Here is a 24,154-nt window from a genome sequence, read left to right as displayed (position 1 = left end):
TTCTAATATCCCGTCTTTTTCCTTATGGTTTTAGCTTCACACTTTTCTAGTAATGGAATTACTGAAAGGAGGAGAATTGCTTGAACGTATTCAGAAGAAGCAGCATTTCAGTGAGACAGAAGCCAGTCATATTATGCGCAGACTTGTTTCGGCAGTGAGCCACATGCATGATGTGGGAGTGGTCCATAGAGATCTGAAACCTGAGGTATAGTGACTTGTAATAACTTAATACTGAAACATACATTTTTCTGCTGCTATTTCTTATTTTTTTATCGAGTGGTATCCCTTCCACAGGCATTTTTCTGCTCTTAGGTAAAAATAACTGTTGGGAAGCATTTTGAGTTTTGTTAGAAAGAAAAATTACATTATAACATGTTTGAAAACATTCTTTACCTATTTGGGGAACAGTTTTTGCTAGTGGTAAGTACACTTACTATATGAAGCAATCCATAAGCAGAGTGAGGTTGCTTGGTTACCTTGTACATTTTCACCTTTTTTTTTAAATCTTAATTCACTTGGTGAGGCTTCTTTTGGAAGTGACTGCAGCACTCTTGTACCATCTTACTCTCCCAGTTAAACACAGAATGAACTAATGGAGGTGTGTGATTAAGTAGTTTCTCAAGATGGAAAAAATGATATTGTTTCATATGTATTTTTAAGGAATTATTGTTCTGAGTATTAATAGTATTGTGCAGCAGCATCTTGCCTTCAAGACATTTTTGTTTACTGTGATACAGCTGACCACTGGTTTTATTCTGCTTCGTGGAGCCAATGTTTGTTCCTTCTAGTGTTTTTTTCTTTTTGCCAGCAAAAAGGTGTTACATTTGTTTAGCCTAGGAATGGTGTAGTTTCATGTTAGTTTGTCCAGTAAGGATGCTATATTGTATTGGTGATTACAGTCAGCACATGTCATTAAATAGCTATGCTGTTTGTATCTGGAGTTTAAAATGATCTACAGTCCTTACAGTTTCATCCTTTTGTAACATACATTCTGGTATTTATTTAGTTAGAATTCTATGTGTGAAGAAGACTTCTAGATGTTAGTATTTAAATGCTAAGCCTATGTTTGAAAGCATCTCTACTAAATAAGCTAAATAAAGAAGATTAAATAAGCTAAATAAAGAAGAGCTATTGTGAAATTCTGTGTGTCAGAATGTTGCAAATGTAACTCTCTGAAAAACTTTTTGCTTACACCATTGAGGAAACAAAACAGCTTTTGAAACAAGTCCTTGCTGAAAGAATGAAAAATAGAAATCCATTCTCTCTTACTTTTCTCCCAGTTTTACTCTCCCTGCTAACTTGAATATAAAGGCCAGATTCTGTAAAGCAGGGCTTCTTTCGGCCGTGTCATATGTTGAGCAATTTTTGGTTCTATATCGTATTCAAGAAGAGAAGCCTGGAAAGTCCAAGTTAGGAAGGGTTAGCAAACAATTTACAGAAAGCATTTCCTCTACAGAGTTGGACTTAACCAATCCGTCTCCTTCCTGCTTTTTGTTTTGAAAGTTACTATTTTAGGTTCAGGCATGAACTCAGTATGGGATATGCAGGTTTCCCAATATAGATGTGGTTAGTGCACCTTTCTGTCAAAATATATATAAAAAACTATTGTTCTTCTAACAAGTCCAGTCACATTTGTTTGATGTTCAGCTTTGGCATCTGAACTGTTACTGGTAAATCTACTTTTAAAAATGGAACTGATTATGTGTCAGTAAAGATGGGGCTTCTTTTTACTAGTGTGGACTGGAAGGCTCTTCTGTTTAAGCAGTAGCAATTAGAATGCATATATTGCTTTGCAAAACGGAGAAGTACTGGATAGGAAAAAAAATAATCAGAAATTACAGAAGAAAGGAATTAATTAATTAAGGACCAAAGTCTATTCAGTTGCAAGACAAGGCATGCAAGAACAGTTCCACACACACCAGAAAATGATCATTCACGGTATGCCAGAAGAAAGTGAAAGCTTAAATAAGATCTACTTTTTTTTTCCTGTGGAAAAGGCAAATTCTTCTTTTCACGCGTTCATCTTTGGTACTTTGCCTTTACATTTTTTCTTGTCTGTGTCTGCCTAATTGTTTTTCTTGCTAGTCTTTGCTGAATACATTTTCATTAATACTCTTGGATGGCTGGCCAATCCGCACCTTGTATTTTCTTGCATCTCAAAGTATTTGTACTTTTCAATTTTTTCCATTGTCTCCCAATGCCCCTTTGTATAATTTTTTCTTTAGTAATAAGTGTAGAAGAATATCTAGTAGGGTCTTCTGAAAAATTTTCTAATTAATGCTAATAATGGTATTGTTTGCTTCTCAGAATTTGTTGTTTACAGATGAAACTGATAATTCAGAAATAAAAATAATTGATTTTGGCTTTGCTCGTTTAAAACCACCTGACAATCAGCCTCTTAAGACTCCATGTTTTACTCTGCATTATGCTGCCCCAGAGCTCTTTAATCACAATGGTTATGATGAATCTTGTGATCTCTGGAGTTTGGGAGTCATTCTGGTAAGTGAATGGGTTTTTAAATTGTAACTTTATTATGCTTATATATGCTTACTTTTTACTAAAATGCAAAAGATTTAAAACTGTTTCAGATTTGTATTGGGTAGATGGGACATTCAAGTGAGAAGAAACTGCTGCTCAAATAATAGATTCCAAAGACAGATACTTTCTAGGACTAAAGATATATATATTTTTTTCCTAAGCAGTACATTTCTTTCAGTATTTCTGGGAGTTGAAAAATACTTTATTAATACAGTCTGGTTTTTAAAAAGAAACATTCTTGTTAGGAGATTTTACAGGCATCTGTAGTCTTCTGAGAGTTTCAGTTCAGAGAAGGAATCAGCCTGTATTCTGAAATACAGAAAAGCATTTTCAAGAAAAGTAAGCTTGGTCTAAATACCATCATGTTTTTACTGTGGTTTCCTGTAACTTACAAATTCTTTTTTAATAAGGGCCCCATTGAATGTCTTGTGCGTTTAGCATTTTCTATAGCTTTGAAAATGTGCCAGTCAATGTTCTTTTATATAGTGCTGGTGATGCTGTATAAATGACAGTAACTACTATGTAGAGTCTTCAGTAAATGTGTGTTGTTTGTTAATATTATTTTGTTCTCGTGGCAGTATACGATGTTATCAGGACAGGTACCGTTTCAGTCTCAAGACAAAAGTTTAACATGTACCAGTGCATTGGAAATAATGAAAAAAATAAAGAAGGGAGAATTTTCCTTTGAAGGGGAAGCTTGGAAAAATGTTTCTGAAGAGGCCAAAGAGTTAATTCAAGGTAGGTATCCACCAATACTTTGCTTTTCTATTTCCAAAGGTAACATTTCAGTTAGTGCTATCTAGTACCTGAGTGCTGTGTCTCACCTGACAGAGTAGCTTGAGCTACGAGTTTTAGTCACAGTTGGTGCATACCAAAGTGGGATTCAGGATTGTACACATATGCTGGGCAGAGAGCTAATGTAGTAAGATGTTAATCGAAGGTTAATCCTTGAATTTCCTGGGGTAGGAAATAATTGCAGAGGTTTAGAAAAGGTGAAGTCATTTTAAAGTATGTTTAAAAGCAGAAAAATTGTTATATTTTGGTTTTGTGAAAATGCCAGGTTTGTTGGTAAGATACATGTTTTGAAAATAGAGCTTTTTCAGAATAAAATGTATTACTGTCTTTTCCCTTGAAGTGTGTCTTTGAATGAGTGTGTCAAGACTACTGTATTTCTGAGCTGCTTTTTTTTGTTGGTTTTTTTTTTTTTGCATTTGCTATGCTTTGTGTTCCTGTTAGCCAATGTAGGCATCTAATTAAGGCATTTTAAGGAGAAGTTCTGAGTCAATAGAAGCAGGCTTAGAAGGAGTCTTTGTGCCAATAATGTAGACATATCCAGATTCAGACCTCAGTGGATTGTGCTGAGAATCTGGATTGCTTTCTCGGACTTCACTCTAGACATGTTGTAAGTGACTCAATCCTCTTGTAGTTTACAATTCATGTGAAAAGAGATGAGTTATCAAGCATGTAACGATGTCTTGGTTTTAATGATTCTTTTACAGTGAACGATGGTATAACATTGTGTGAATTTTATCTAGAATAAGCATTGGCCTATGTGGGATAAATATTATCATGACTTAATTATCAAAGCAATGCATTGTCTCTTAAAAGAGGACAAATGAAGAGAATGTAATATATTTCTATTAGGACTTCTGACAGTGGATCCAAACAAAAGAATTAAGATGTCCAGTCTGAGATACAACGAATGGCTTCAGGATGGCAGCCAGCTGTCATCTAACCCCCTAATGACTCCTGATAACTTGGGTTCTTCAGGCGCTGCAGTGCATACATATGTCAAAGCCACTTTTCATGTAAGTTATGAAAAATCTTCTGTTATGTAACAAATCTTGTAATTTGCTAATCTAGATTTTTGTATGTTTTCTTCTTAAATAAAAGTATTTGTCCTTGTAATTCAGTGATTCCATAACTGCTTTTTTCCCCTCTGCACCTAACGTTTGAGTAAGTACAGTGAAAATATGAATGATGAGACAAAAATGAATTTCTTGAAGACATTTATATTAATGAGGTTTTTGGGGTTGAGAGACAACTGTTCATGTAATATCTAGAAAAATATTCTGTTTTTTAGAAAAATATGTTGAAAGACCATCTAGCTTTTGTAGAAGGGAAAAGGAAGTTTCTGCTTCAGTCACTAGAATTCTTATCCTTCTCATGGTTATGAAATCAAGATTATATTTTTTGTATGTATGTATTTAAAGTATTATGGATACATTTTAAGTAGACCTGCTCATCTACCAATATATGTTTATTAAATAAGTTTGAATTTCAGCCATGTTGTACAAGCATGGTATTGATTCTCATTATTCCTTCTACAGAAAATGGACTGAAATTGTGCATTTTTGTGCTGAAGTACTTGTTTTTTTGAGAGGTCTCAATAATGCAAAATAATTTGAGCAGAAGGAAAAGTTTTATTTAACCAAGTGTACTTCCTGAAAATATAGTCTTAATGTAGTTTAAGTCTCAAAAAAAAAACAAAAAAACTTAGAAGAACAGGGAAGGAAAAATGCCAGTTAATGTTATGTATTACTCAAATATAGATAATGACAAATTGTGTCTTTAAATATATGTAAAGGCTACTAAAATTACTGATATAACTAAAATAATTAGTAATAATCTGTCAAGAAATTACAGTTTATCTTATAATTTACCGTTGAGTATTCATTAAAATCTATTAGTCGTAAAATGTCTTATACCTCGTAAAAACATTAGAATTACCTTTTATTTTTAAACAGGCCTTTAACAAGTACAAAAGGGAAGGATTTTGTCTCCAGAATGTTGACAAGGCACCTCTTGCAAAGAGAAGAAAAATGAAAAAAACGAGTACAAGCACAGAGACACGTAGCAGCTCCAGTGAAAGTTCACATTCTTCTTCCTCTCATTCTCATGGTAAAACTACACCTACAAAGACACTGCAGCCAACAAACCCTACAGACAGCAATAACCCAGAAACTATCTTCCAGTTCTCTGACTGAAAAGCAGAGAATGTTTTGTCTTGAAGATTTGCGTGGTTATAAACTGGGCAGTACCTTTGTCTTCTCCCACCCCTCCTCCCTGTGGCTTACAGGCCACAGAAATATGTCCGCCGCTTTAGTAATGTATTTCAGTCATATCTTTTTAGCTTCGTATTTCAATACATTTCTTTTTAGCATTACGTTTGGTATCACTGGATATGGTATAATACTGTATTACAACCAACATTATATTCACTTGGGATAAATTACTAGTCTGCAGTCAAGCTCCTCATAGTAAGGAGCTATTCTGCCCTTGGTACAGCTTGGAGGAAAGCTGTTTCTCAGCATCAGAATCTTCCACCCAGTTTCTTCTCTGCTATTAAAAGAAAAGAAAACTCTGTAAAACATAGAACTCTTGAATCTTCTGCTTAAATATGTCCATCTATGTGAAGAATCTCATAGCATTTGATTCTTCCTGTACATAAGGAATGATTAGTACAATCCACCAAAGAAGTGAAGTACTCAAAGGCCTCTTAAATTTGGGATTACATTCTATGCCATTTATTTGAATTTTAAGAACAAAATGAAGTATTATGCAACTCTTAGGTTGCATTAAAAAGTTGCTCCATGTATCTTGTTTTAAACAATTGAGAATATCTTAGATTTTATTTATTTAATTTTTTAGAAAACATCTAGAGTAAAAGATGCCTAAGGTGACGTGTCTAGTCCTGTGATACAGTAATTTTTATTTCTACTTTTTGAAGTTAATAACTTTTAAAATGTTTTACAGATTCTAAAACATAGTGATATTACAGAAAGTGAAATTTCATATTGAATGTTTGAAAAATGGTCACGTGTTAAAATATCTATTTCAAGAATTAATTATAATTTATATTTTCTTTTTATATTTACACAAGAACTTTAAAATACTGAGATTTTTTTAAAAAGGCAAAAACTCCATTTTCAGCATTTGTTATTATAGGGTCCATACAAATATATACCAAGTTATTTGAATTTTGCATTGTGCAAATACGTCAGTATAATAGTGACTGTAAAATATTAGAATATATGTTTTCTTCTTTGCACTTTATCACATCAAAATGAGATGTTTTATAATAAAGTGCACTCAGATTTCTCTTCCTACAAGGTGCTGAGCACTGTTTTATTGGATTGAGTGACCTGAAATCCACATTATGTGGTGGTTGTGGTCATTGTGAAGGAGAATTCTGTACTTTGCAGGAGTGAATCCCTGTATATTATTCGCTGTTTCCATTCCTTACTTAAAACTGCAAAACTCTTTCTATCCTGCTTTTACATTGTATATAACAAATACTAGACCTGGGCACCTTGTGTGTAGTGTAGTTGTTAACAACTTATGCACTGGGAATACTAAAGGGAAATTATATTGAACACTGTGCTTCACAACTTGTTCACTGTGGTGTTCTACAGTGAAGTATTTCCTACTGTGATAGTATAGTATGTACATAACTGTTTGGAATCATAAATGTGACTTACAGAAACATCAGCATAAACTTTTGAATCAGCATATTTTATAAATTTATGGAGAGCTCTTTTATTGCTCGTATTCTCCATGTCTAGAGACAACTCCAATTTTGCAAATGCTTAGATGTAAGTTTCCACTGAAGTCAGAGCAAGTCATTGTGTAAAGTCAATTAAATGCCTAAATGTCTGTGATGGTAGAATAATTGACATGAGGAATTTGTTAAAAGCTTGTTCTACTATGAAGTAAACTTAATCCAAACCCTATGCAAAAAAAAAAAAAAAGATACAGAAATTGTTTATATCAGTGGTTTTATTTATAGAATTACATCAGATATCAGTATTGACAGATACAATACATCCATGTTTACAGGGATTGTGTGTATCAAAACAAGGCTTTGAAGCCCAACATGTTTGTTCTGTGTTTCTTTAATATTAAATAATGGCATTCTGAGGTTTTGGAATTGCTCATGTGAAATAGTTTACTACTTTCTTGATGTGAATGTCAACAGTAATTGCAGCATTAATTTCAGGTTGATGTGAATATTGAGATTTGCACTGTTTATGTAGAGGTAGTGTATTTAAAGATCAGTATATGTGCTAATAACACAACCGATTTTAAGTGGCTGATGTTAAAATATTGAAAAATAATTGTCAATGTAATATATTCAGGTTTGCTTTCTGAATGCTCTCTTTGGAAGTGATCTCAATAGTGAAAATGGCTCATTTGTAAAAGAATACTTTCCCTCTCCCCAATAAACTTGCTGTAAATACAAAAACAACAATCCACAATTAATACTTATTGTGTAGACAGTACAAGTAAATTGAGGGAGGGAGAGAAGGTTGTTCTTAAATTTTATACCTTAAGGAGTTCTTGGAATTTATTGTCGTCTTAGTGAGGAAAAAAAAACAAAAAAGCAATTTTGGGTTTGATTTCTTTCAAGAGTAGCAAAAAATCTTTTGGATACCAAATAGTTCTGGAATATTTTGACCCTTGTGAAATAACTTTTTTTTAAAGTGAGAAGGATCATACATTTGTTTTTCTCTTGGGAAATTTAAGCTGATGCCTGACAAACTGATGAAACGAGAAAAAGAAGATTCATACGAGAAACTGTATGCTGCAAATGATGGCTGTGTTGTCTGGTGTTGGCTTTTTTTTTTTCCCACACAGGTATTGAGAGATTGTTGTGAATCTAAAATTATTAGATCACTTGCATCAAATACAACTTTTACTCAGTAATATTTCTCTTTCTTCTTTGTGCTCTACCAGGAGTCATTTAATAAAAAAAAAATTAAAAACAGGATGGTTTTTTTTGGTCTGGGTAAGTACTCCTAGCTGTTGACTTGCATTTGCTTTGAACCAGTTACTTGGGGCAGCTGAAATATTATCACCTCTGACTTTCTACTGCCTCTGGGTAACAGATCTCTTATATTGGACACTAAGCTGCTTGGGTTTATAGATAGTCATCTTTACATAAACAACTTCTGTTTACACTGATAAAACTGGATTTGCAATCTAGGCAGCTCAAGAGTAGGTTCACTTTTTGTTCAAATGCAGGAGGCTATTTACTCATGGCAGAAAGATGTTCTGTCTCAGCTTAATCTGTTGCCCAGCCTGGCACTCAAAGTATGTGATAAACATGGACCAAATTTCTAATATTCATACCACTATTTCAAATCTGAAATATACAAGCTAATCTTGATTATTACTTATAATACTTTCTATTGCCATCTTAAAGAAGTGTTAGACTGTAAATTGTTTATACTCAAATTTCATTTACAGTGCTGCTATGGGTTAAACAACCTTAATGTCTAGTAATGATTTTTCTTTACTATTATCACATGTGACACAGTTGGCAATGTTGTGGGCAGATTTCTTTGAAAGATTCTTTGAAAATTTCTTATCATTAAAGATGTTTATATTAGCCTTAAATGTACTAGCTACTATGTTGCTAAAGCTATTTCTTTGTAATATTTCTTGAAATGCAGATATTAATAATGTTAAAGGTTTTAGAGGAATACGAAGAAGGTTATATTTTTACTGTTCCTCTGACTTAGTGAAGTTTCTACCCTTTTTGTAAGGAAAAGCAAGTGAAATGTTTGTAGAATGATCTGGGCGTTTGGCATTTGTATTGTTTACTGCTACAGAAAATATCTTGATTAAAATACTATATTAACAGTTCTGAGAGAGAACATAAAAATACAGTATTGCATCAGAATGATTTGAAACTTCTGAGTTGACAGTGCTGATGTGTGTATTTTCTCTGCCCTTTTCCATGGCTGCTTTTTGGAACAAAATAACGGTACCTGCGCAGCCATGTTCTCTTGCACTCATCCAGGAGCAGAATGCTGTCTTGGATAAGAAAAAATTTAAAAATCACATGATTCTCTTATACGTTTTATTAGTTCTGATGAAGTGTTGTAGAAGTCTCTTAATGTTTCCAGTGCGTATTATGTGCATGCGTGTAGATTCATGCTCTGTTGCACAAATCGAGGCCTCAACTGAAAGTAATAGACCTTTTTTAAGAGACCCTTTACTTACTGTATGAATTCTTGACTTGCACAGATTCAGAGGAGCAGACAAGGGGACTGCTGCAGAAGAGGAAGAAGGTTAAGGGAGATCAGTAATGAGAGGCTTCAGGTGACTTTTTTGTTATTCATTAGGTATAATTCCAGGTATTTTTATAACAAATCTTACTGTTTTCATTCTTTTTTCCCGTATGTGACAGTCTTTCACTGATTTTTACATTGCATAATGTTGCATTCCCTTCCTTCAGGAGATAGAATGCTTCTGCTTCTGTGTCTTGATCTTTGTTTACCTGTCAGAAATGCTTCTGAGTTAGCTCTCTTGATCCACAGGGCTCTGGAGTCTGTAAAAAGTAATATTGCAGGCTATTGGCTAGCTCTTGCCCACTCTGTCACTTTTATGTTTTGCTTTTTCAATACATACTGGGTGTTCAGAGCACCTACATAGGAAAGACGATCTAGGAATCAGGATTATTCCAGTACTGTGTACTAGGACAGAGTAATGATGCTCTCAATTACTTAAACTAGTGGGAGTAGTCTTGTCTGTTGTGCCTGGATGCAGCAAGAGCAGAGAAATGTAAGACACCTGAAATTATGTGAATTTGAATAAAGCACACTTTTTTAATGGTCTTCATGTTCTTTTTGGTGGAAAGGAAAATTCCAGATTTCTTGGGAGTCAATGGTAAGTGAGATGAGATGGTACAGACTGGTTTGGATGCCTCCTGTCACCCTCAGGGCTGTTCCTGGTCTTCCTGGCCCCCAGCTCTGGTCTTTTCCTGGTTCGGGTGTTATTACCTCTCAGCCAGCCTGTGTTCTGTCAACTTCACTGAGACATCTTGGTGAATGCTGATAATAAAAGGGATTGTTTTTGAAGTAGCAGTGAAAGACTGCAAAACTTAATGCATTACTGCAATTTTTGAAAGCTTGTATTCTATTCAAATGTAGAAAGGAGTCCCTGCTATTCACACATGTTGGCAACTAATCTGGCTGTATCAAAAAAATAAAAAAATAAAAAATCCTGTGGAGTTATGCTAAATTCTTTTGAAATGCTAACAATAAAGCCAAGAAAAGTGGAGCTCTTTAATTGCTAAGGAGCTGTTCAAAAACCTGTCACAGATGAAACTACAAGTTGATTGCATGCTTGCTGCATTTTTCTCAATACAAATGTAATTTTACTCTTGTCAACAAATCAAACTTCATCAAATCTTAAAATTGGGATCTCATTTATGTTTGTTTGATTTTCTTTGTCATTGTTCTTTTAAAATGCATTATTCTCTTCGTATGATTGTGACAGAAGGCTTATTTTCATAAGGAAGAGGAAAATCTAAGGTTTTGGGATAAGACCTTGTGACCTACCAAAAGAATTCTTCTGGGAAAGGTAATCACTGTTCTTTGCTAGTTTAGTTTTACATAGATCTATCTTACTAATATTTGCAGACCATAACAAAATTTATCTTAGTGCATTTTATATCAGTTCTGAGTGTAATCTTGTGTTTGACACTTTTCAGGTCTGCTAAAATATGTTTCATGTATAAACCAGTTTTTGTAATTATGGCAAAGTGAAAAGAAAGGAGGAAAAAAGTTTGCAGTCTGTGATGCAAAAAAGGGGCAGTGCTGAAGGATTGCTCCAACTTGTGTTTACGAGTGACAAGGAAATCAGAGTACCATTGTATGGCCTGAAGGAATGTACTCATACTTAAGTCTTTATCCTGTTTCCTTTTAAAATAAATGTATTGTGAGGAAGAGAAACTAAATTAATTCACGAAAATAGTGAGTTCTCAAATCTTTTCTCTGATGTCTCTTTAGTGATTTCTCCTTTGAATATGTAGCTCAGCTATACATAATACTTACTCTCTTAAAGCTATGCATACTTGAGGAAACAGGATTCCACTGTAACTTTATTGTACAGTGATTGTGTAAATCAGAACTCAAGGTGCTATATCCCTGCTGCTGTAAAGGTCAAATGTTAATACTATTCTGTATAATTTATTTGCCACATCAAGCCACTTGGTGTGATTTAAAGACTGTCAGACTGGAAGGAAAAGTTGAGATCTCTTTCAAGGGAACACCGAAGTAGGAGAGAACAAGCCTTTAATCGTAACTCACATCTGTATTGCAAATGTGAATAAAAGTTTGGCATTGGCTTTCAACCTTGGCAGTCTAATCATCAAGGTGCTGGGGCAGCAAATTTTGTTGCTTCCAAATGTCATAGGATTGCCAAGGTTGGAAAAGACCTCTGAGATTATCCAGACCCTAATGCACTGATCTCCTTCACTTATGGAGAAGAAAATCTGCAGTATTGTTTTTTATTAGTCTTTTACCAGAATGCCAGTAGAATATATCCTCTATAATTTCCTACCTTTACCTTTTGAAGTTGTAAATGCAGGAATACATTAGTGAGGAATTCTGACAGCTAGTTATAAAGGAGCAGGCTGTGTTAATTTGCACTAAGTTGAACAGGACGTGCTATTTCTTGTTTCAGTGTTGGCAGGGAGGGAGAAGAGGCAAAGAAATGCAAAAAAGGAGTATTGAGCTCATAATTTACAGGACATTCTGATTTCAAAGAATTGTTTTTGAAGAATGTACTAAAGATCCTTCCAAACTTTTTGAGGAAAAAAAAATACCTATCAATGTTTTTCTTGGAGGGGAGTGGTGCCATTGTCTAACTTCTAAGGCATCAATACGTACATGTTCAGTCTTGATTTCCTTAACTCATTTTATACCATTTTTCAACACATTATAGTGAAGTATATGCTTATCTCCAAAATTCTTAGTCATGTCAAAAGATGCAAAACTTTGCAGCAGAATTTTACCAAAAAGGAAGCTGAAGAATTTTAATAATTTATTTTACCCAGCTTTGGGATATTCAGGAAATGAAATGTGGATTTATTTATTTATTTTTTTAAATGTGGAAAAAAGTAGAAGAGGTGTGACCATTCTGTGAATGCAGTAATGGAAGAAGAACAAGCCGTTTGCTGGAAGACATCTCTAAAAGTCATCAGATTTTTGCAGATCCAGGTGCTGGTTGAATGTTCTTCTCTCTAAAGCTGTTAAAGCTTAACCAGGCTGATCCAGAGGGTGGTAAGCTCAGCCTGGTGTCCTGCCTGTCAGAATTATTGGCTTATGAAAATCTATTGGTGGAGCTTCTCCCTTAAGAGGTACTTCCCTTTACGTGCCAGTCTTACTAACCTCCAAGGAATGAACAGCAGCTTTTTAGTTGATCATGTCCTTTGTCTGTGTTGGGATGATAACTCATAATATGTTTTGATCTTCAGTCTATTTTCTTTTCCAGGTCATGGTGTTCAGACATAAGAAAGCAGTTTTTTGTTGCCTTAAATTGTGTGGGTAACCACTGTGGTGGCTTCAAAGTTAGTGCAAAGCAATCTGAAGAAGTGTATTATGTCATTATGAACAACTCAGGCCCCATCTGCAGTACTGCATCCTGGCTTGGAGCCCCCAGTAATGGAAGGACGTGGAGCCCTCAGAGCGGGTTCAGAGGAGGGCCTCTAAGATGATCAGAGGGCTGGAGCACCGCTGCTATGAGGAGAGGTTGAGGGAACTGGGTTTGTTTTAGCTTGGAGAAGAGGAGGCTCCAAGGAGACCTCATTGTGGCCTTCCAGTACTTGAAGGGAGCATATAAACGGGAGGGGGAACCTTAGTTTCCTTTAGGAGAGGCTTTTTGAACTGTGCACAGCATAAAGCAATATTGGTATTCTCCTGGATAGCTGGTGATCTTGCATGCCTGTTGTTCCACTGACACTTAAAGTCATGCTGGTAACTTTTTGTGGAAAAAAAAAGTTAAAAATAAAACTGAGTATATGAATTTTATGCACATGGTACTCAGATGAATCCAGCTTTGTAGGTAGTAACCCAAGGTGTCTGTTGTTAGTTATGCACTACTTCTGTGGCAGGAGGGAGAAGTATCCAAACTACTTTCTAGAGTAGACTGATAGCATTTGTAACAGCTTAGACTGATCCAATCTCCAGCACTGTCAGGAGCTTGACAAAAAAAAAAAAGAAAAGTATGAATATGCCTGTGGTGTTATCAGTATATTTAAAAACAAACAACAGAAACCAAAACACTTCCAGGATACATGTGGGCTAAGTGTGTTATGCAGTTTTGGGGTTTTTAGGAGAGCAAAAAAACACTCATTACTCTGTTCTTTTCATGAACTTCCTGTTTATGTTAACCCTTTTAATTCAATTTCTTCTAGTCTTTCTAGCTTAAGATGCAGTGGTTAATGAATATTTTTCTTCAAGCAACTGTTACATTTGCTAAATGGAGTGAAAAATTTTAGAAGTTCAAAAAGAAAAAGTACAAAAAAATCATTTACCTTATAGTGAGTAACCACCTAAAAGGATAGACCTTCATACTTGAATAGAAATGTATGCTGGAGTCAGATTGGCTATACTTTGAAGTAGGATTGAGTTGGAAGCGGTAGATATTTGCTGTGTCCTACGGATGTGAAACTTAAGGCTTTTTTTTTTTTTTTTTTTTTTTAAGAAGCTGTATTTTGCCCCAACTGGAGTGCTGCAAGGTTGAAAACTGACAGTTGATCCTTAGAAAATTCATTCATTAATTGTCTCTGTAATCTGAAGATAAAAAGTTAAAGCCCACAGAATGCATAGTTGATATCTTTCACTAATGAACTGTAGTCACAGTAGCACTCTTGCTATTATACTTGCTTTTATCAATCCGTCTAATATATACTGTTCCCATGTGCACTGATAGGTAGAATGATGTCCTGGGCAATGAAGCAGACTCAAAATTACCCGTTCTCTGTCCTCAGACAAATGTTGACTCTTCTGAGACTTCTTTGATCATGTTAACATCTATTAGAGTATATTATATAAGCTATGCATCAGTCCTGATCATTCCCTGACAAGATTCGGTGCAACTTCTTGTAGAAAGGAGCTGCTATGTAATGCAGTTCACAAAGAGGGAAAATGGTGATATCTGTGGAATCTCAGAAGGTGCAGGCAAAATTTGGCTTTCTGCTAAAAATTACAAGTGTTGCGTAGTAGAAGTGCAAAAGGTTGAATAGGCTGAGATATAAGTTGCTGTGTGTGAAGCCAACTGAATATAGCAAGAACATAGGAAATGCACACAGCACCCAGCTATGGATGTGCCATGGTTTGCAGAACTGCAGCAGAATGATGTCCACTGCTTTGCTCTCACAGCCTTTCTGGCGATGACAGGCATTTTGTAGGCTGCCAGTGCACAATGCACCAGTGATTTTGGGGAACTGCTTATGATCTCATTTGTGATGCCCTGTGTATAAAAGGTTTTCAAATGTAAATTGTCTTCTGTTGAGCAAATAACTTGCATTTCACCAATTCATGTTACTTTAAAAGCATACAGTCTTGTTCTGGAGACACGAGGTTGAAGAATCCACCATCTCTTTGATATTTAACCAAACAGTTAAATCTCCTTGATAGCTTTAAAAACAGATCTATATTTTTACAGACATTTCTTTGTCACAAGTCTCCAAATTTGAGTTCTCATTTTCTTTATTAATCTATTTGTAAATGCTGTATCATTTACATGAAGTTTTATTTCCAAAACCTAATACTAGTATTTTGGTGGTTCTGCCAGTTGTTATAGCCAGAGGTAGACTGACTGGCCAGGTCTCTTGACTGCAGTGCAGAAATGGCAGCCAGCTCTTATTGAGACCATGTGTTGCCAGCTCCTAGTGTTCCTACCCATCTGAAGTACAGGTCTCTTGGAATTTGCCCAGCTGATTCTAGGAAGTCTCCTCTCTGAAAAGAGCCTTGCCTTTGGAAAATCATGATATAAGTAAGCATGGATGTAGTTTTCCAGGTTTTTCCCCTAGGGTCATGTCAGACTGTGTCTTAATGCTCTTCTGCCTTCCTTTTCATGGGGTGTCACAGGCACTTCCCAAGCTAATCAGAGGGATATGATGAGATTGAAGACGACAATCCTTTGTTTGAGGACTACTATGTACAAAACTTTAAGACTTCCCTCCAATTATTAGCATTATTTGGGGGGGGAGGGGGGAAGCCGAAGCAATTCGCTCCAATTTTATTCTTTTCAAACACAGAAAAATAATGTTTGCTGAGAACACACCACATTTTTCATTTTTCCTTCTTGTAACAATGAACAAGTGAGGTTGCTGGCATTTAGCCATTGTTTCATCCCCAGCAGCTGCTAATCCCCGTGAATTCCTCTGATTTATTTAGTTTTCCTTACCCGTTTGTTGTAAAGCAGCACAGATCATTCTCTGTGAACGTTTTGAACTGAGTTACTGCTTTAGAAGCTCATAAATTATATGTAGTTTTTTACTCCCTCTAGTGGTCTGACGCTGCAGTTTGCAAGTTGTTTAACTGCTTACACAGTAGCAAAGACCAAGTTTGAATGCAGTATGACACTGGATTCTTAAAATTTAACTGTCATTGTTTTTCCAGATGTATTTAAATAGCAATGTGGAAAATATTGATGCTTGTTAATAATATACATTTTTATTACTAGTGAGTAGCAAGGACACACTGCATAACTAATTACCAGAAATTCAAAGCTTTTCTTCTGTGTAGCAATAGCATATATTTAAAAGGGTTGAATTTAGGAACTGAAGAAAGTGCAGCAGCTGGCTTACAGCCTATACTTGCTACATCAGTAATGCTAATGCCAAAAGCACACAATCTTTGTCTTCCCTTGAAGTGGGTGCAGAGGTGCCATTTGGAACAGCAATTGTATCAAGGCAGTCATTCCCGTAGAGATGGAAATTGATCTTGGAACAAAACCTAAGTATGATTTGAGCCAGTAATGTAATGAAATCAAGCAACTTCACAATACAAAAGAGCTGCTTCTGTTGCTTTCCTAGCTGAAGAGATTTTATTCAGATTCATAATATGAAGAGCTTCATATTTACTGAAATACAGTCTCCTAGTTTCTTAAAATGTAATATGTACCTTATTTTTTTTACTTGAATAAATAGTTTAAAATAGTATGGGGTGTATTTTCTGTGCTGGATAGAACAAAATTAACTGAAAAGCAATGAGGTAACCGAAGTCTAACAAGGTTAGCTTTTTTCTAAAATCACATTTATTTAATTCAATGTACTTTTATTCTGGCCATTTCTTGCATAAATGAGTCAAAAGAATAGGAAAACATCTTTATGTTTAAAGCTATGTTTAGACCTTACCTGGCCTTTCCCTGAACTTGGAAGTAGCTAAAGCATGCCTTTTAAATCCTCAGACCTGTCACGAAGGCTGGAAAGTTTCATATTGGCACAATAAATGTGAGGAAAAAGCTAAGTTTGTTCCCATTCTGCTTCATGTTAGTCACTGAGTGTTTGGAATAGAACTTTACTGGCAGTATAATGATGTAACTCTAATAACATGTTTGTGGAGTAAGTAATTAAACTTGGATTAAAAAACATTTATTAAGCCTTTTGACAGTGAAGTACTTTTTTTTTTTTTTAAGCCATGTTTCTCATCTTTCCTTGTGTGTGTAAATATGTGTTTGTGCAAAGGATATTTTATAACAAATGTTATGACAGGTTTAAAATACAGTATGAAACATTTGTGTAAAGAGTAATTTTTAAAATATTGCTTATTAAATTATGCTGTTGCCCTTTCATTGCAAGTGCTGATTTCCATTTAGTATGAATGGCTGTGGAAAGGAGATGTGCTGGAGTCTGACTTCTTATCATTTTGTAGCACGGTTAGTCATTAAGCTTCAGATTCAGACTGTCAGTGCTGCTGCATTGTTTTTCATTAAATACTAAAAAATCTACTGATTTCATAAAATTGTGAAAAATAAATATCTGATTGTTAAGGCATGCTTTCCTTTTCAGGTATCAATTATATACAACATATCGCATATATAATTGAAAAACGCGTTATGTAACAAATCTGAAAGCAGTGAGCTATGAAACCAAAAGTTATTGTGGAGTGGGAAAAAAACGTGTTCTAGATTTCTGAGTTTTCCTGAATCTGTGTATGACTTTAACTTTTGAACAGCATTAAGGGCTTTGTGGTTTACAAAATTGTGTACATTTGCAGATGTAATTATTTTACCTTTAAGAAAATAAACTCTCATAAAAATCCTTGAAATGTTGGAATATTTTGCTACAAGCATGTATGTGTGACTGCATTCCTTGCTATGAGGTGTAGTGGAAGGCAAGTTGCGTGTGGCTGTGGATATAGTCATACTGTTGGTTTTGAGGATGTTGTTAATTCTTTCTTTAGCTTTTAAATTGCAGTTTGATACTCCCAGAAAGGAACCAGGTGTCACTATGAAATATTTTCTCTCCCACAGTTTTCATATGGACTTTACTAAATTTCATGGAGATGACTGGCTGCAGTAGGCATGGAGAACTGCAGTTAGCATAACGCTATTAGTGAAACTAGGTAGCTGGGGAAAAAAAATGGCACTTTGCACTTGAGAAAATGGTATCTACATACGAGTTGAATAAGTTTAACATACAAGTAGTATTTGAATTGTACTCCGATAACTTGCAGTAGAATATGTTCATTATCTTAAATTAAAATGTTAATCTGGAGTGAAAAATAAGATGTTGGTGAAATAAAGACTTGTGTTGAGGAAAGGCTTCCCTTTTTGATGTTGACTTTTTAGTTTCATATATGCTTTGTGGAGATAAGAGGAACTGTCTTTTGTTACATTACATTCTCCAGGGGTCGATGCTGAGTCTGGTCTTGTTCAACATCTTCATGAATAACCTGAGATGAATGAAGGTGGATAAAGTCCATCCTCAGCAAGTTTGTTAATATTACAAAGGTGGGAGGAGAGGCTGATACACCACAAAGCTGTGCTGCCATTCAACAAGACTTGGACAGACTGAAGAGTGGGGCTAGGAGGAACATGACGAGGTTCAGCAAGAGTAAGTGTACAATCCTGCACCTGGGGAGAAATAACGACATGCATCAGTACAGGTTAGGCAATGACCTGCTGGAGAGGAGTTTTGCTGAGAAGGACCTGGGTGTTCTGGTGGACAGCAAGCTGGCCATGAGCCAGCAGTGTGCCCTGGTGGGCAAGAAGGCCAAAGGACTCCTGGGATGCAGTAAAAAGAGCGAGGTGAGCAGATTGAGGCCTCCTCTACTCTGCCCTGGTGAGGCCACATTTACAGTACTGTGTCCAGTTCTGGGCTCCACAGTGCGAAAACCAGGGATCTCCTAGAGTCAAGTGGTGGGCTGCAAAGATGTTTAGGGGCATGAAGCATCTCCTGTGAAAGGAAGAACTAAATAACCTGGTAAATAAACTAAATAACCTAAAGAACCTATGTTCAGCTTGGGGAAAAGAAGGCTGGGGGACAGTGGGGAATTTGATTAATGTTTATAAATATCTGAAGAGAGGTGGGAGGCAAATGGATGAGTCCAGGCTTTTCTCGTGCTGCATAGCAATAGGACAAGGAGTAATGGCCTCAAACTTGATCATAGGAAGTTCCATACAAACATGTGGAAGACCTTCTATATGGTAAGGGTGATGGAGCACTGGAGCAGGTTGCCTGGAGAGGTTGTGGAGTCTCCTTCTATGGAGATATTCAAGACCCATCCGGATGCCTACTTATGTCACCTATTGCATAGGGAACCTGCTTTAGCAGGGGGGTTGAACTGGATGATTTCTTGAGGCCCTTTCCAACCCCTGTGATTCTGTTTGCCTGAAAATATCATTTCTGTGATGTATGCTATAAGAACTCTGATATGAAGAAAATTGTTTTAATAAGCAGCACTTTGATTAGCAGCTTTAAACTCTTCAGAAGAAAAACTGGTCAGTAGTGAATAATAGGTAACCTTGTGTATTAAATGTTTCTGGTAATAGCAAAGCAACACTTGATGTTATGCACTGATAGCCTTTGACACAAAATGGATTTTAAGTTTCAGCTAGCCTGTTCTCTCAAGGGCCTGCATACCAGTGAGCTGAATTCAGCACAGCTGTCATGAAAGTGTTTTTATGATTTTTTTTTTAATTATTTAGAATGTTTTTTAATTAGAACAAAGGTGAGATTTGGTTCCATCTCTGCTATTTCAGCAGTGAATAGCATTTGCATAAGAAGCCAAAAGCTCAATCTTGAATAAACCCAGTAATCTTCTAAGTTTGCTTGTGATTTTTTTGTTTGATAATGTAATTTACTAACATTCTGTTCGAATATATTACCTTTAGAAATACAGATAGTGCTTTCTGATCCCTTGTTACAGATTAATATCACAGTAAAGATTGAAATGTTTTATGCAAGTCATTATTCTCTGTTAGATTTTTACCAGTTTGAACACCCAGCACTTTTGTATTATATGGAATAGGAGTGCAGAAAACTTCTTTATTAGGTTTATTTTCAGATTACCCAAGTATCAGAGTTTATATTAAGGTGTTCCTGTAGACTGAAAGTTACTGTTCCTCCCTACCTAGCTAATGTAATTGCACTGAACATAATTGAGCATTATTTCTCCTATTGCCCTATATTGGAGGAGATTTGGGGCTGAGTGAGAAGGGGGCAGCATGAGGCTAGGAGGTTGACTGGCATAACTTTGTTTATTGCAATGCATTATGATTTGCATAATTTTCAGAAATGAGATCTCTATCCATCTTTTCCAACTAGCCAGCTAACTCACTGTACCTGAGGTCTATTAACATGTGCAAGTGCATCAGTCCATACTGGAAGCTTAATTAATTGGCCATTTTCAGAAATCAACATTTTGTCTTGGTTGGAAAAAGAAATATAGTTGATAAGAACATAGAGGATCAGACTTATTTTTCCTGTATCACTGCTACACTATTAATTCCACATTCACTATTGCACGTGGTTGTGGGTCATCTACAACAGAATCTTAGAGCATCATAGGTATGTGAAAGTTTCGCTAATGTTAAAGCAGATTTCCTAATTTTTCCAATACATTTCGAGATACTCTAATCCTTTTGCATAGATATCTCACTTCATAAGCAGTCAACACTGAGATAGTAAGTCTGAACTGTTATGTAAATATTTTAATACTATTCCTTCGCTGGTAGCTTTTAATGAAATGATGTGATCAGTGCAAACAAAATGTGTTAAAATTGTTATGAATAAATATGAATGATCTTCATAAGCAAATTAGCTTTTTGGGAAAACTAAAATGTTGGTCTTCCTCCTCTTATGTCTAAAAGAACCAATAGGTACGGTGTCAGGGATTTCTAGCTGTCATTCGTTTGCTGCCTCATTTTTCATTTAATTCTTTCATTTGACCATTAAAACTCAATTCTCTAATTAGTTCAATGTCCTCCAGATCTCCTGAAACCTCACTTACAACAAGGAATGTTCTATCACATCCTTCTCCTTTTGCTTCTGTTGCAGTACTAAATCTTCTTTCTGTTCCTTTCTATTTCTTAAACAGTACTCCCTTCTATTTCTTAAACACTGTTGTGTTCTGCTATTCTTTGTTTCTGTTTCACTTCTTTAAATTTGAGGTCTATGCTGCTTGAATTTGAACTGAAGCCTGCAAGTACTGTAACAGCAACTTGGGGAAAAGCCAGATAATATCTGAATTCTTTATTATTACATTTTCAATAGCACTGGGAGTTAAAAGTAAATTAGCCGAAACACTGAGAAGAACATTTGTTGCTACCTGGCATAGAGTTTTGAGAGCTGTCGTCTTTCAGCTGATGATAAAAACAAACAAACAACAAACAAACAAAACCCAGCAAACACCTGTTCCTGGTATTTGTGACACACACACACTAATGAGGGAATATTACAGAAATTTTGCTTTGTGGATAGCAGCTCTACCAATGCCCACAGGTGTGTTGCATTTACATTTAGATGAAGTATTTATATAAAGATGGCTGGTGATGGTACTATTCCCCAAGAGTTTGAAGATTATAACTCGTGGGGTTTGGGAAAAAGTATTAAGGACAGGAGTTGACCTGTTCTCACAATAGCAGTGTAAAGTTTGCTTGACTTTGAGTTTCATGTATGATCTTGATGTTTCTGAAGTCTAAAATGCATTAGATCCAGAGCGATACAGTGTTTACAGCAGCACTGCACCCAGCCTGTGCTTTGAATGTCTGAGCCAGTAAGCAGTCCTCACAGGCTGAGGTGAATGCATATGCGTGCCCTTCTTTTTGTGGGTAAAGAGAATAAACTGTACAAGTCTGCACTTGGATGTGGAGACATCTAAATAATTTAAATTGGTTGTGTCTAGTGCCTTAGATTGCCCTGCATCCTGTGTAACTGGTTCTTCTAAAAGTGGGGTCTCTATCCTTATTTTGGGAAATATAAATGGTAATTGGCAAGAATAATCTTCAGTGCAGTCTTTGTGGTTTTGCTGCATGTTCCAGTACAACTCAGTCGAGACTGTTCTTCTGAGATCTGTGTAAGTCTACAGAACTGCTGTGTCCTGTAGGTGAGGTAACATTTGATGCAGATGCATGGTATTTATTCAACTTGTTTTGCGGCTGTTTTGGTTCCACTCAGATGCTGCAATGCATTCCTTCTGTTAGAAAGTAGGGGACAGCATGCACGTGGTCCGGGCTTTTGTTATGCGTGTGCTGCTCTACCCCCTGCTTTTTGGGCTTGAAGAGGTGAGCAGCCACTTGGGGAGGCTGGGCTGAGGTCCGCCTCTGTGTAACTGGGTGTGAAGGCGTGGATCAAGCACCTGAGACAGCCAGAGAGTGGAGCGAGCAGTGTCTGCGTGGAAGTGACTAACATATCTTCCAAGGCCCTGAGGTAGACAGATGAGAAATTGCGAGGTAGGGAGGACCATTCAAGACAAAAATTGATGTATTATGGAACAGCCTAGGAAACGGGAGCGGTGTGTGTTCGCGTACGGTAGTAGGTGAACAGGTGAGACCGCCGGGTCTCCCCTTTTCCCCACGCGTGACCGGGCTCCGTTCCCCGGGCTGTCATGGCGCCCGGCCCGCGTCCGCCAGTAGCGCGCTCCGCCGGCCCCGGCCGCCTCCTGAGGCCGCGGCCCCGCGCGGGAGCTGCGAGGCGGGGCCCGGCTCTGTTCCTGCTGCCGCCGGCAGGTGGCGCCGCCGGCGAGGAGCGCGGCGCCGGCCGCGGCCCTCGAGTTCCGCCGCTCCCGGCGCACAGGCGCCCGGTGCTGCCGCCGTCCTTTCCCCGCCTCCGCCGCCTCCTCCTTCCCGCCCGCTCCCGCCCGCCGCGGCCCCTTCCCCGCCGCGACCCATCGGTCCGGCCATGGCCACCAAGAAGGCGGGCTCGCGGCTGGAGACGGAGATCGAGCGGTGCCGCTCGGAGTGCCAGTGGGAGCGGATCCCCGAGCTTGTCAAGCAGCTCTCGGCCAAGCTCATCGCTAACGGTGCGGGGCCGGGCGGCGGCGGGCGGGCAGGGCCGGGCGGAGCGGGGCGGCAGGCCGCGGCGGAGGGCCCGCGGCGGGGACGCCGGCGCCGGGTTCGGCAGGTGCAGCCGGCGTGGGGCCTGCGGGTACCGGGGAGCGGCGGGGCTCGGGGCCGGCGGCGGGTGCTACGAGAGCCGCCCTCCACCGTCGGTCGTGCTGGCGGTGTGGCCATCCGGTTCCCAGCGGCGGGATCCGCGCTAGGCGTGCGGGCTGCGGGCGCACATGTTGCCGGTGTGCGTGACGCCCCGCGTGCCCTTCTACCTGTGATTCCTGCGCTGCTGTGCGTGGTGTAAGTAGCGCGTCTTACGAAGGATTCCGCTCCCGCGCTAAAAAGCAAAGCCTCGGCAGTGCGGTGCCCCTTCGTTTTATTTCTCGTTAAAAACTGTGAATGACTTGCTTAGTCCTTTGTTTTGTATACATACATCGCTTTTAAATGCTCGGATAAAGGAGGTGAAAAGCTGCTTTTCCTTCGGAGGTGTGGGAATGGATAGCGAACTGGGAGATGTTCTTCTCTTTGGCTGCAGTTCCTGAGCTTGTTTCGTTCTGTGCTTGGGAAAAGACGTGGGGATGATGGCATCTGAGCTCACTCGGCTGAGGGTGTTGGGCCTGAGGATGTTTTTAGGGAGAAGTCAGTTCTGAGGAGACAGATCCTAGTGTGGCTGCAGTGCTGCTAACAGGAGAGACGGTGGGCTAAGAGCTGGTGGCATCGTGGGCGGCTGCAGGGACTTCATTCATGTGTGCAGGCAGAGGGAAAGTGGTGTGGTTTGGGTCTGTGGAAATGTGGATTGAAAAGCAGAAGCCTGAATCAAAATAAAAGGGAGGAGAGAGAATTTAAGGCTGATGGATTGTGAGTAGATGGACTTACGTACGTTGGCCTTAGAAACAACTGAGTGATGATCCTGAAACACGATAGTATTATACTGGTTAAAAATAAGCATGAGGTGAAAGGTGTTATCTTTAGTTTAAGAACGTGCATTGTTCAGTTGTGTGGACTACTTACAGATTGGTTCAAGTAAAGATGTGCTTATTGGCTGCCTGGATGAGAAGAGCATCTCCGGTTTAAGACACATGAAGATATCTCAGACAGGTAGGGACAGATGGGCAGAGGATATCACTGGCAGTTTTCAGTTTATCTGACCTGAGTGCTTCTTACTCTGCAGAAGCACATCAGAGAAGATGAAATTACTGTACACTTCAGTGAGTATCTTGTTATGGTACCTTCCAGATTCTGAACCAGTTAAATTAGAGCATTTTCTGGTATTTAAAACATACAAAAGTATCATCTGTGTATTTCCTCTCTTTCTGGTAGCATA

The 24,154-nt window shown here is 37.8% G+C and overlaps 2 protein-coding genes across 8 annotated transcripts in view; both read left to right on the top strand.

Annotated features, from left to right (window-relative positions):
- The window catches only part of RPS6KA5 (ribosomal protein S6 kinase A5), a 126,252-nt gene extending 112,700 nt beyond the window's left edge, over positions 1-13,552 (top strand). For all 4 annotated transcript variants that reach the window (XM_048950098.1, XM_048950097.1, XM_048950101.1 and 1 more), the window contains 5 exons: positions 35-205; positions 2,308-2,499; positions 3,117-3,276; positions 4,183-4,346; positions 5,286-13,552. In XM_048950098.1, coding sequence (XP_048806055.1) covers positions 35-205; positions 2,308-2,499; positions 3,117-3,276; positions 4,183-4,346; positions 5,286-5,525 — 927 coding nt within the window. In that variant the 3' untranslated portion in view covers positions 5,526-13,552. The remainder of the gene's footprint in view (positions 1-34; positions 206-2,307; positions 2,500-3,116; positions 3,277-4,182; positions 4,347-5,285) is intronic.
- A 9,012-nt stretch (positions 13,553-22,564) lies between these two features.
- TTC7B (tetratricopeptide repeat domain 7B) overlaps positions 22,565-24,154 on the top strand; it is a 122,011-nt gene continuing 120,421 nt past the window's right edge. For 2 of the 4 annotated variants that reach the window (XM_048947981.1, XM_048947982.1), the window contains exon 1: positions 22,567-22,802. In XM_048947981.1, coding sequence (XP_048803938.1) covers positions 22,682-22,802 — 121 coding nt within the window. In that variant the 5' untranslated portion in view covers positions 22,567-22,681. Of the gene's footprint in view, positions 22,803-23,016; positions 23,131-24,154 lie in introns of those variants that run through there. The other 2 variants (XM_048947986.1, XM_048947984.1) reach the window with 2 other exon arrangements.

This window comes from Lagopus muta, chromosome 6 (genome assembly GCF_023343835.1).
Source record: "Lagopus muta isolate bLagMut1 chromosome 6, bLagMut1 primary, whole genome shotgun sequence".
Classification (NCBI taxonomy): Eukaryota; Metazoa; Chordata; class Aves; order Galliformes; family Phasianidae; genus Lagopus; species Lagopus muta.
Note: the sequence above shows the minus strand (reverse complement) of the source record. Positions and strands in the feature narration are given on the sequence as shown.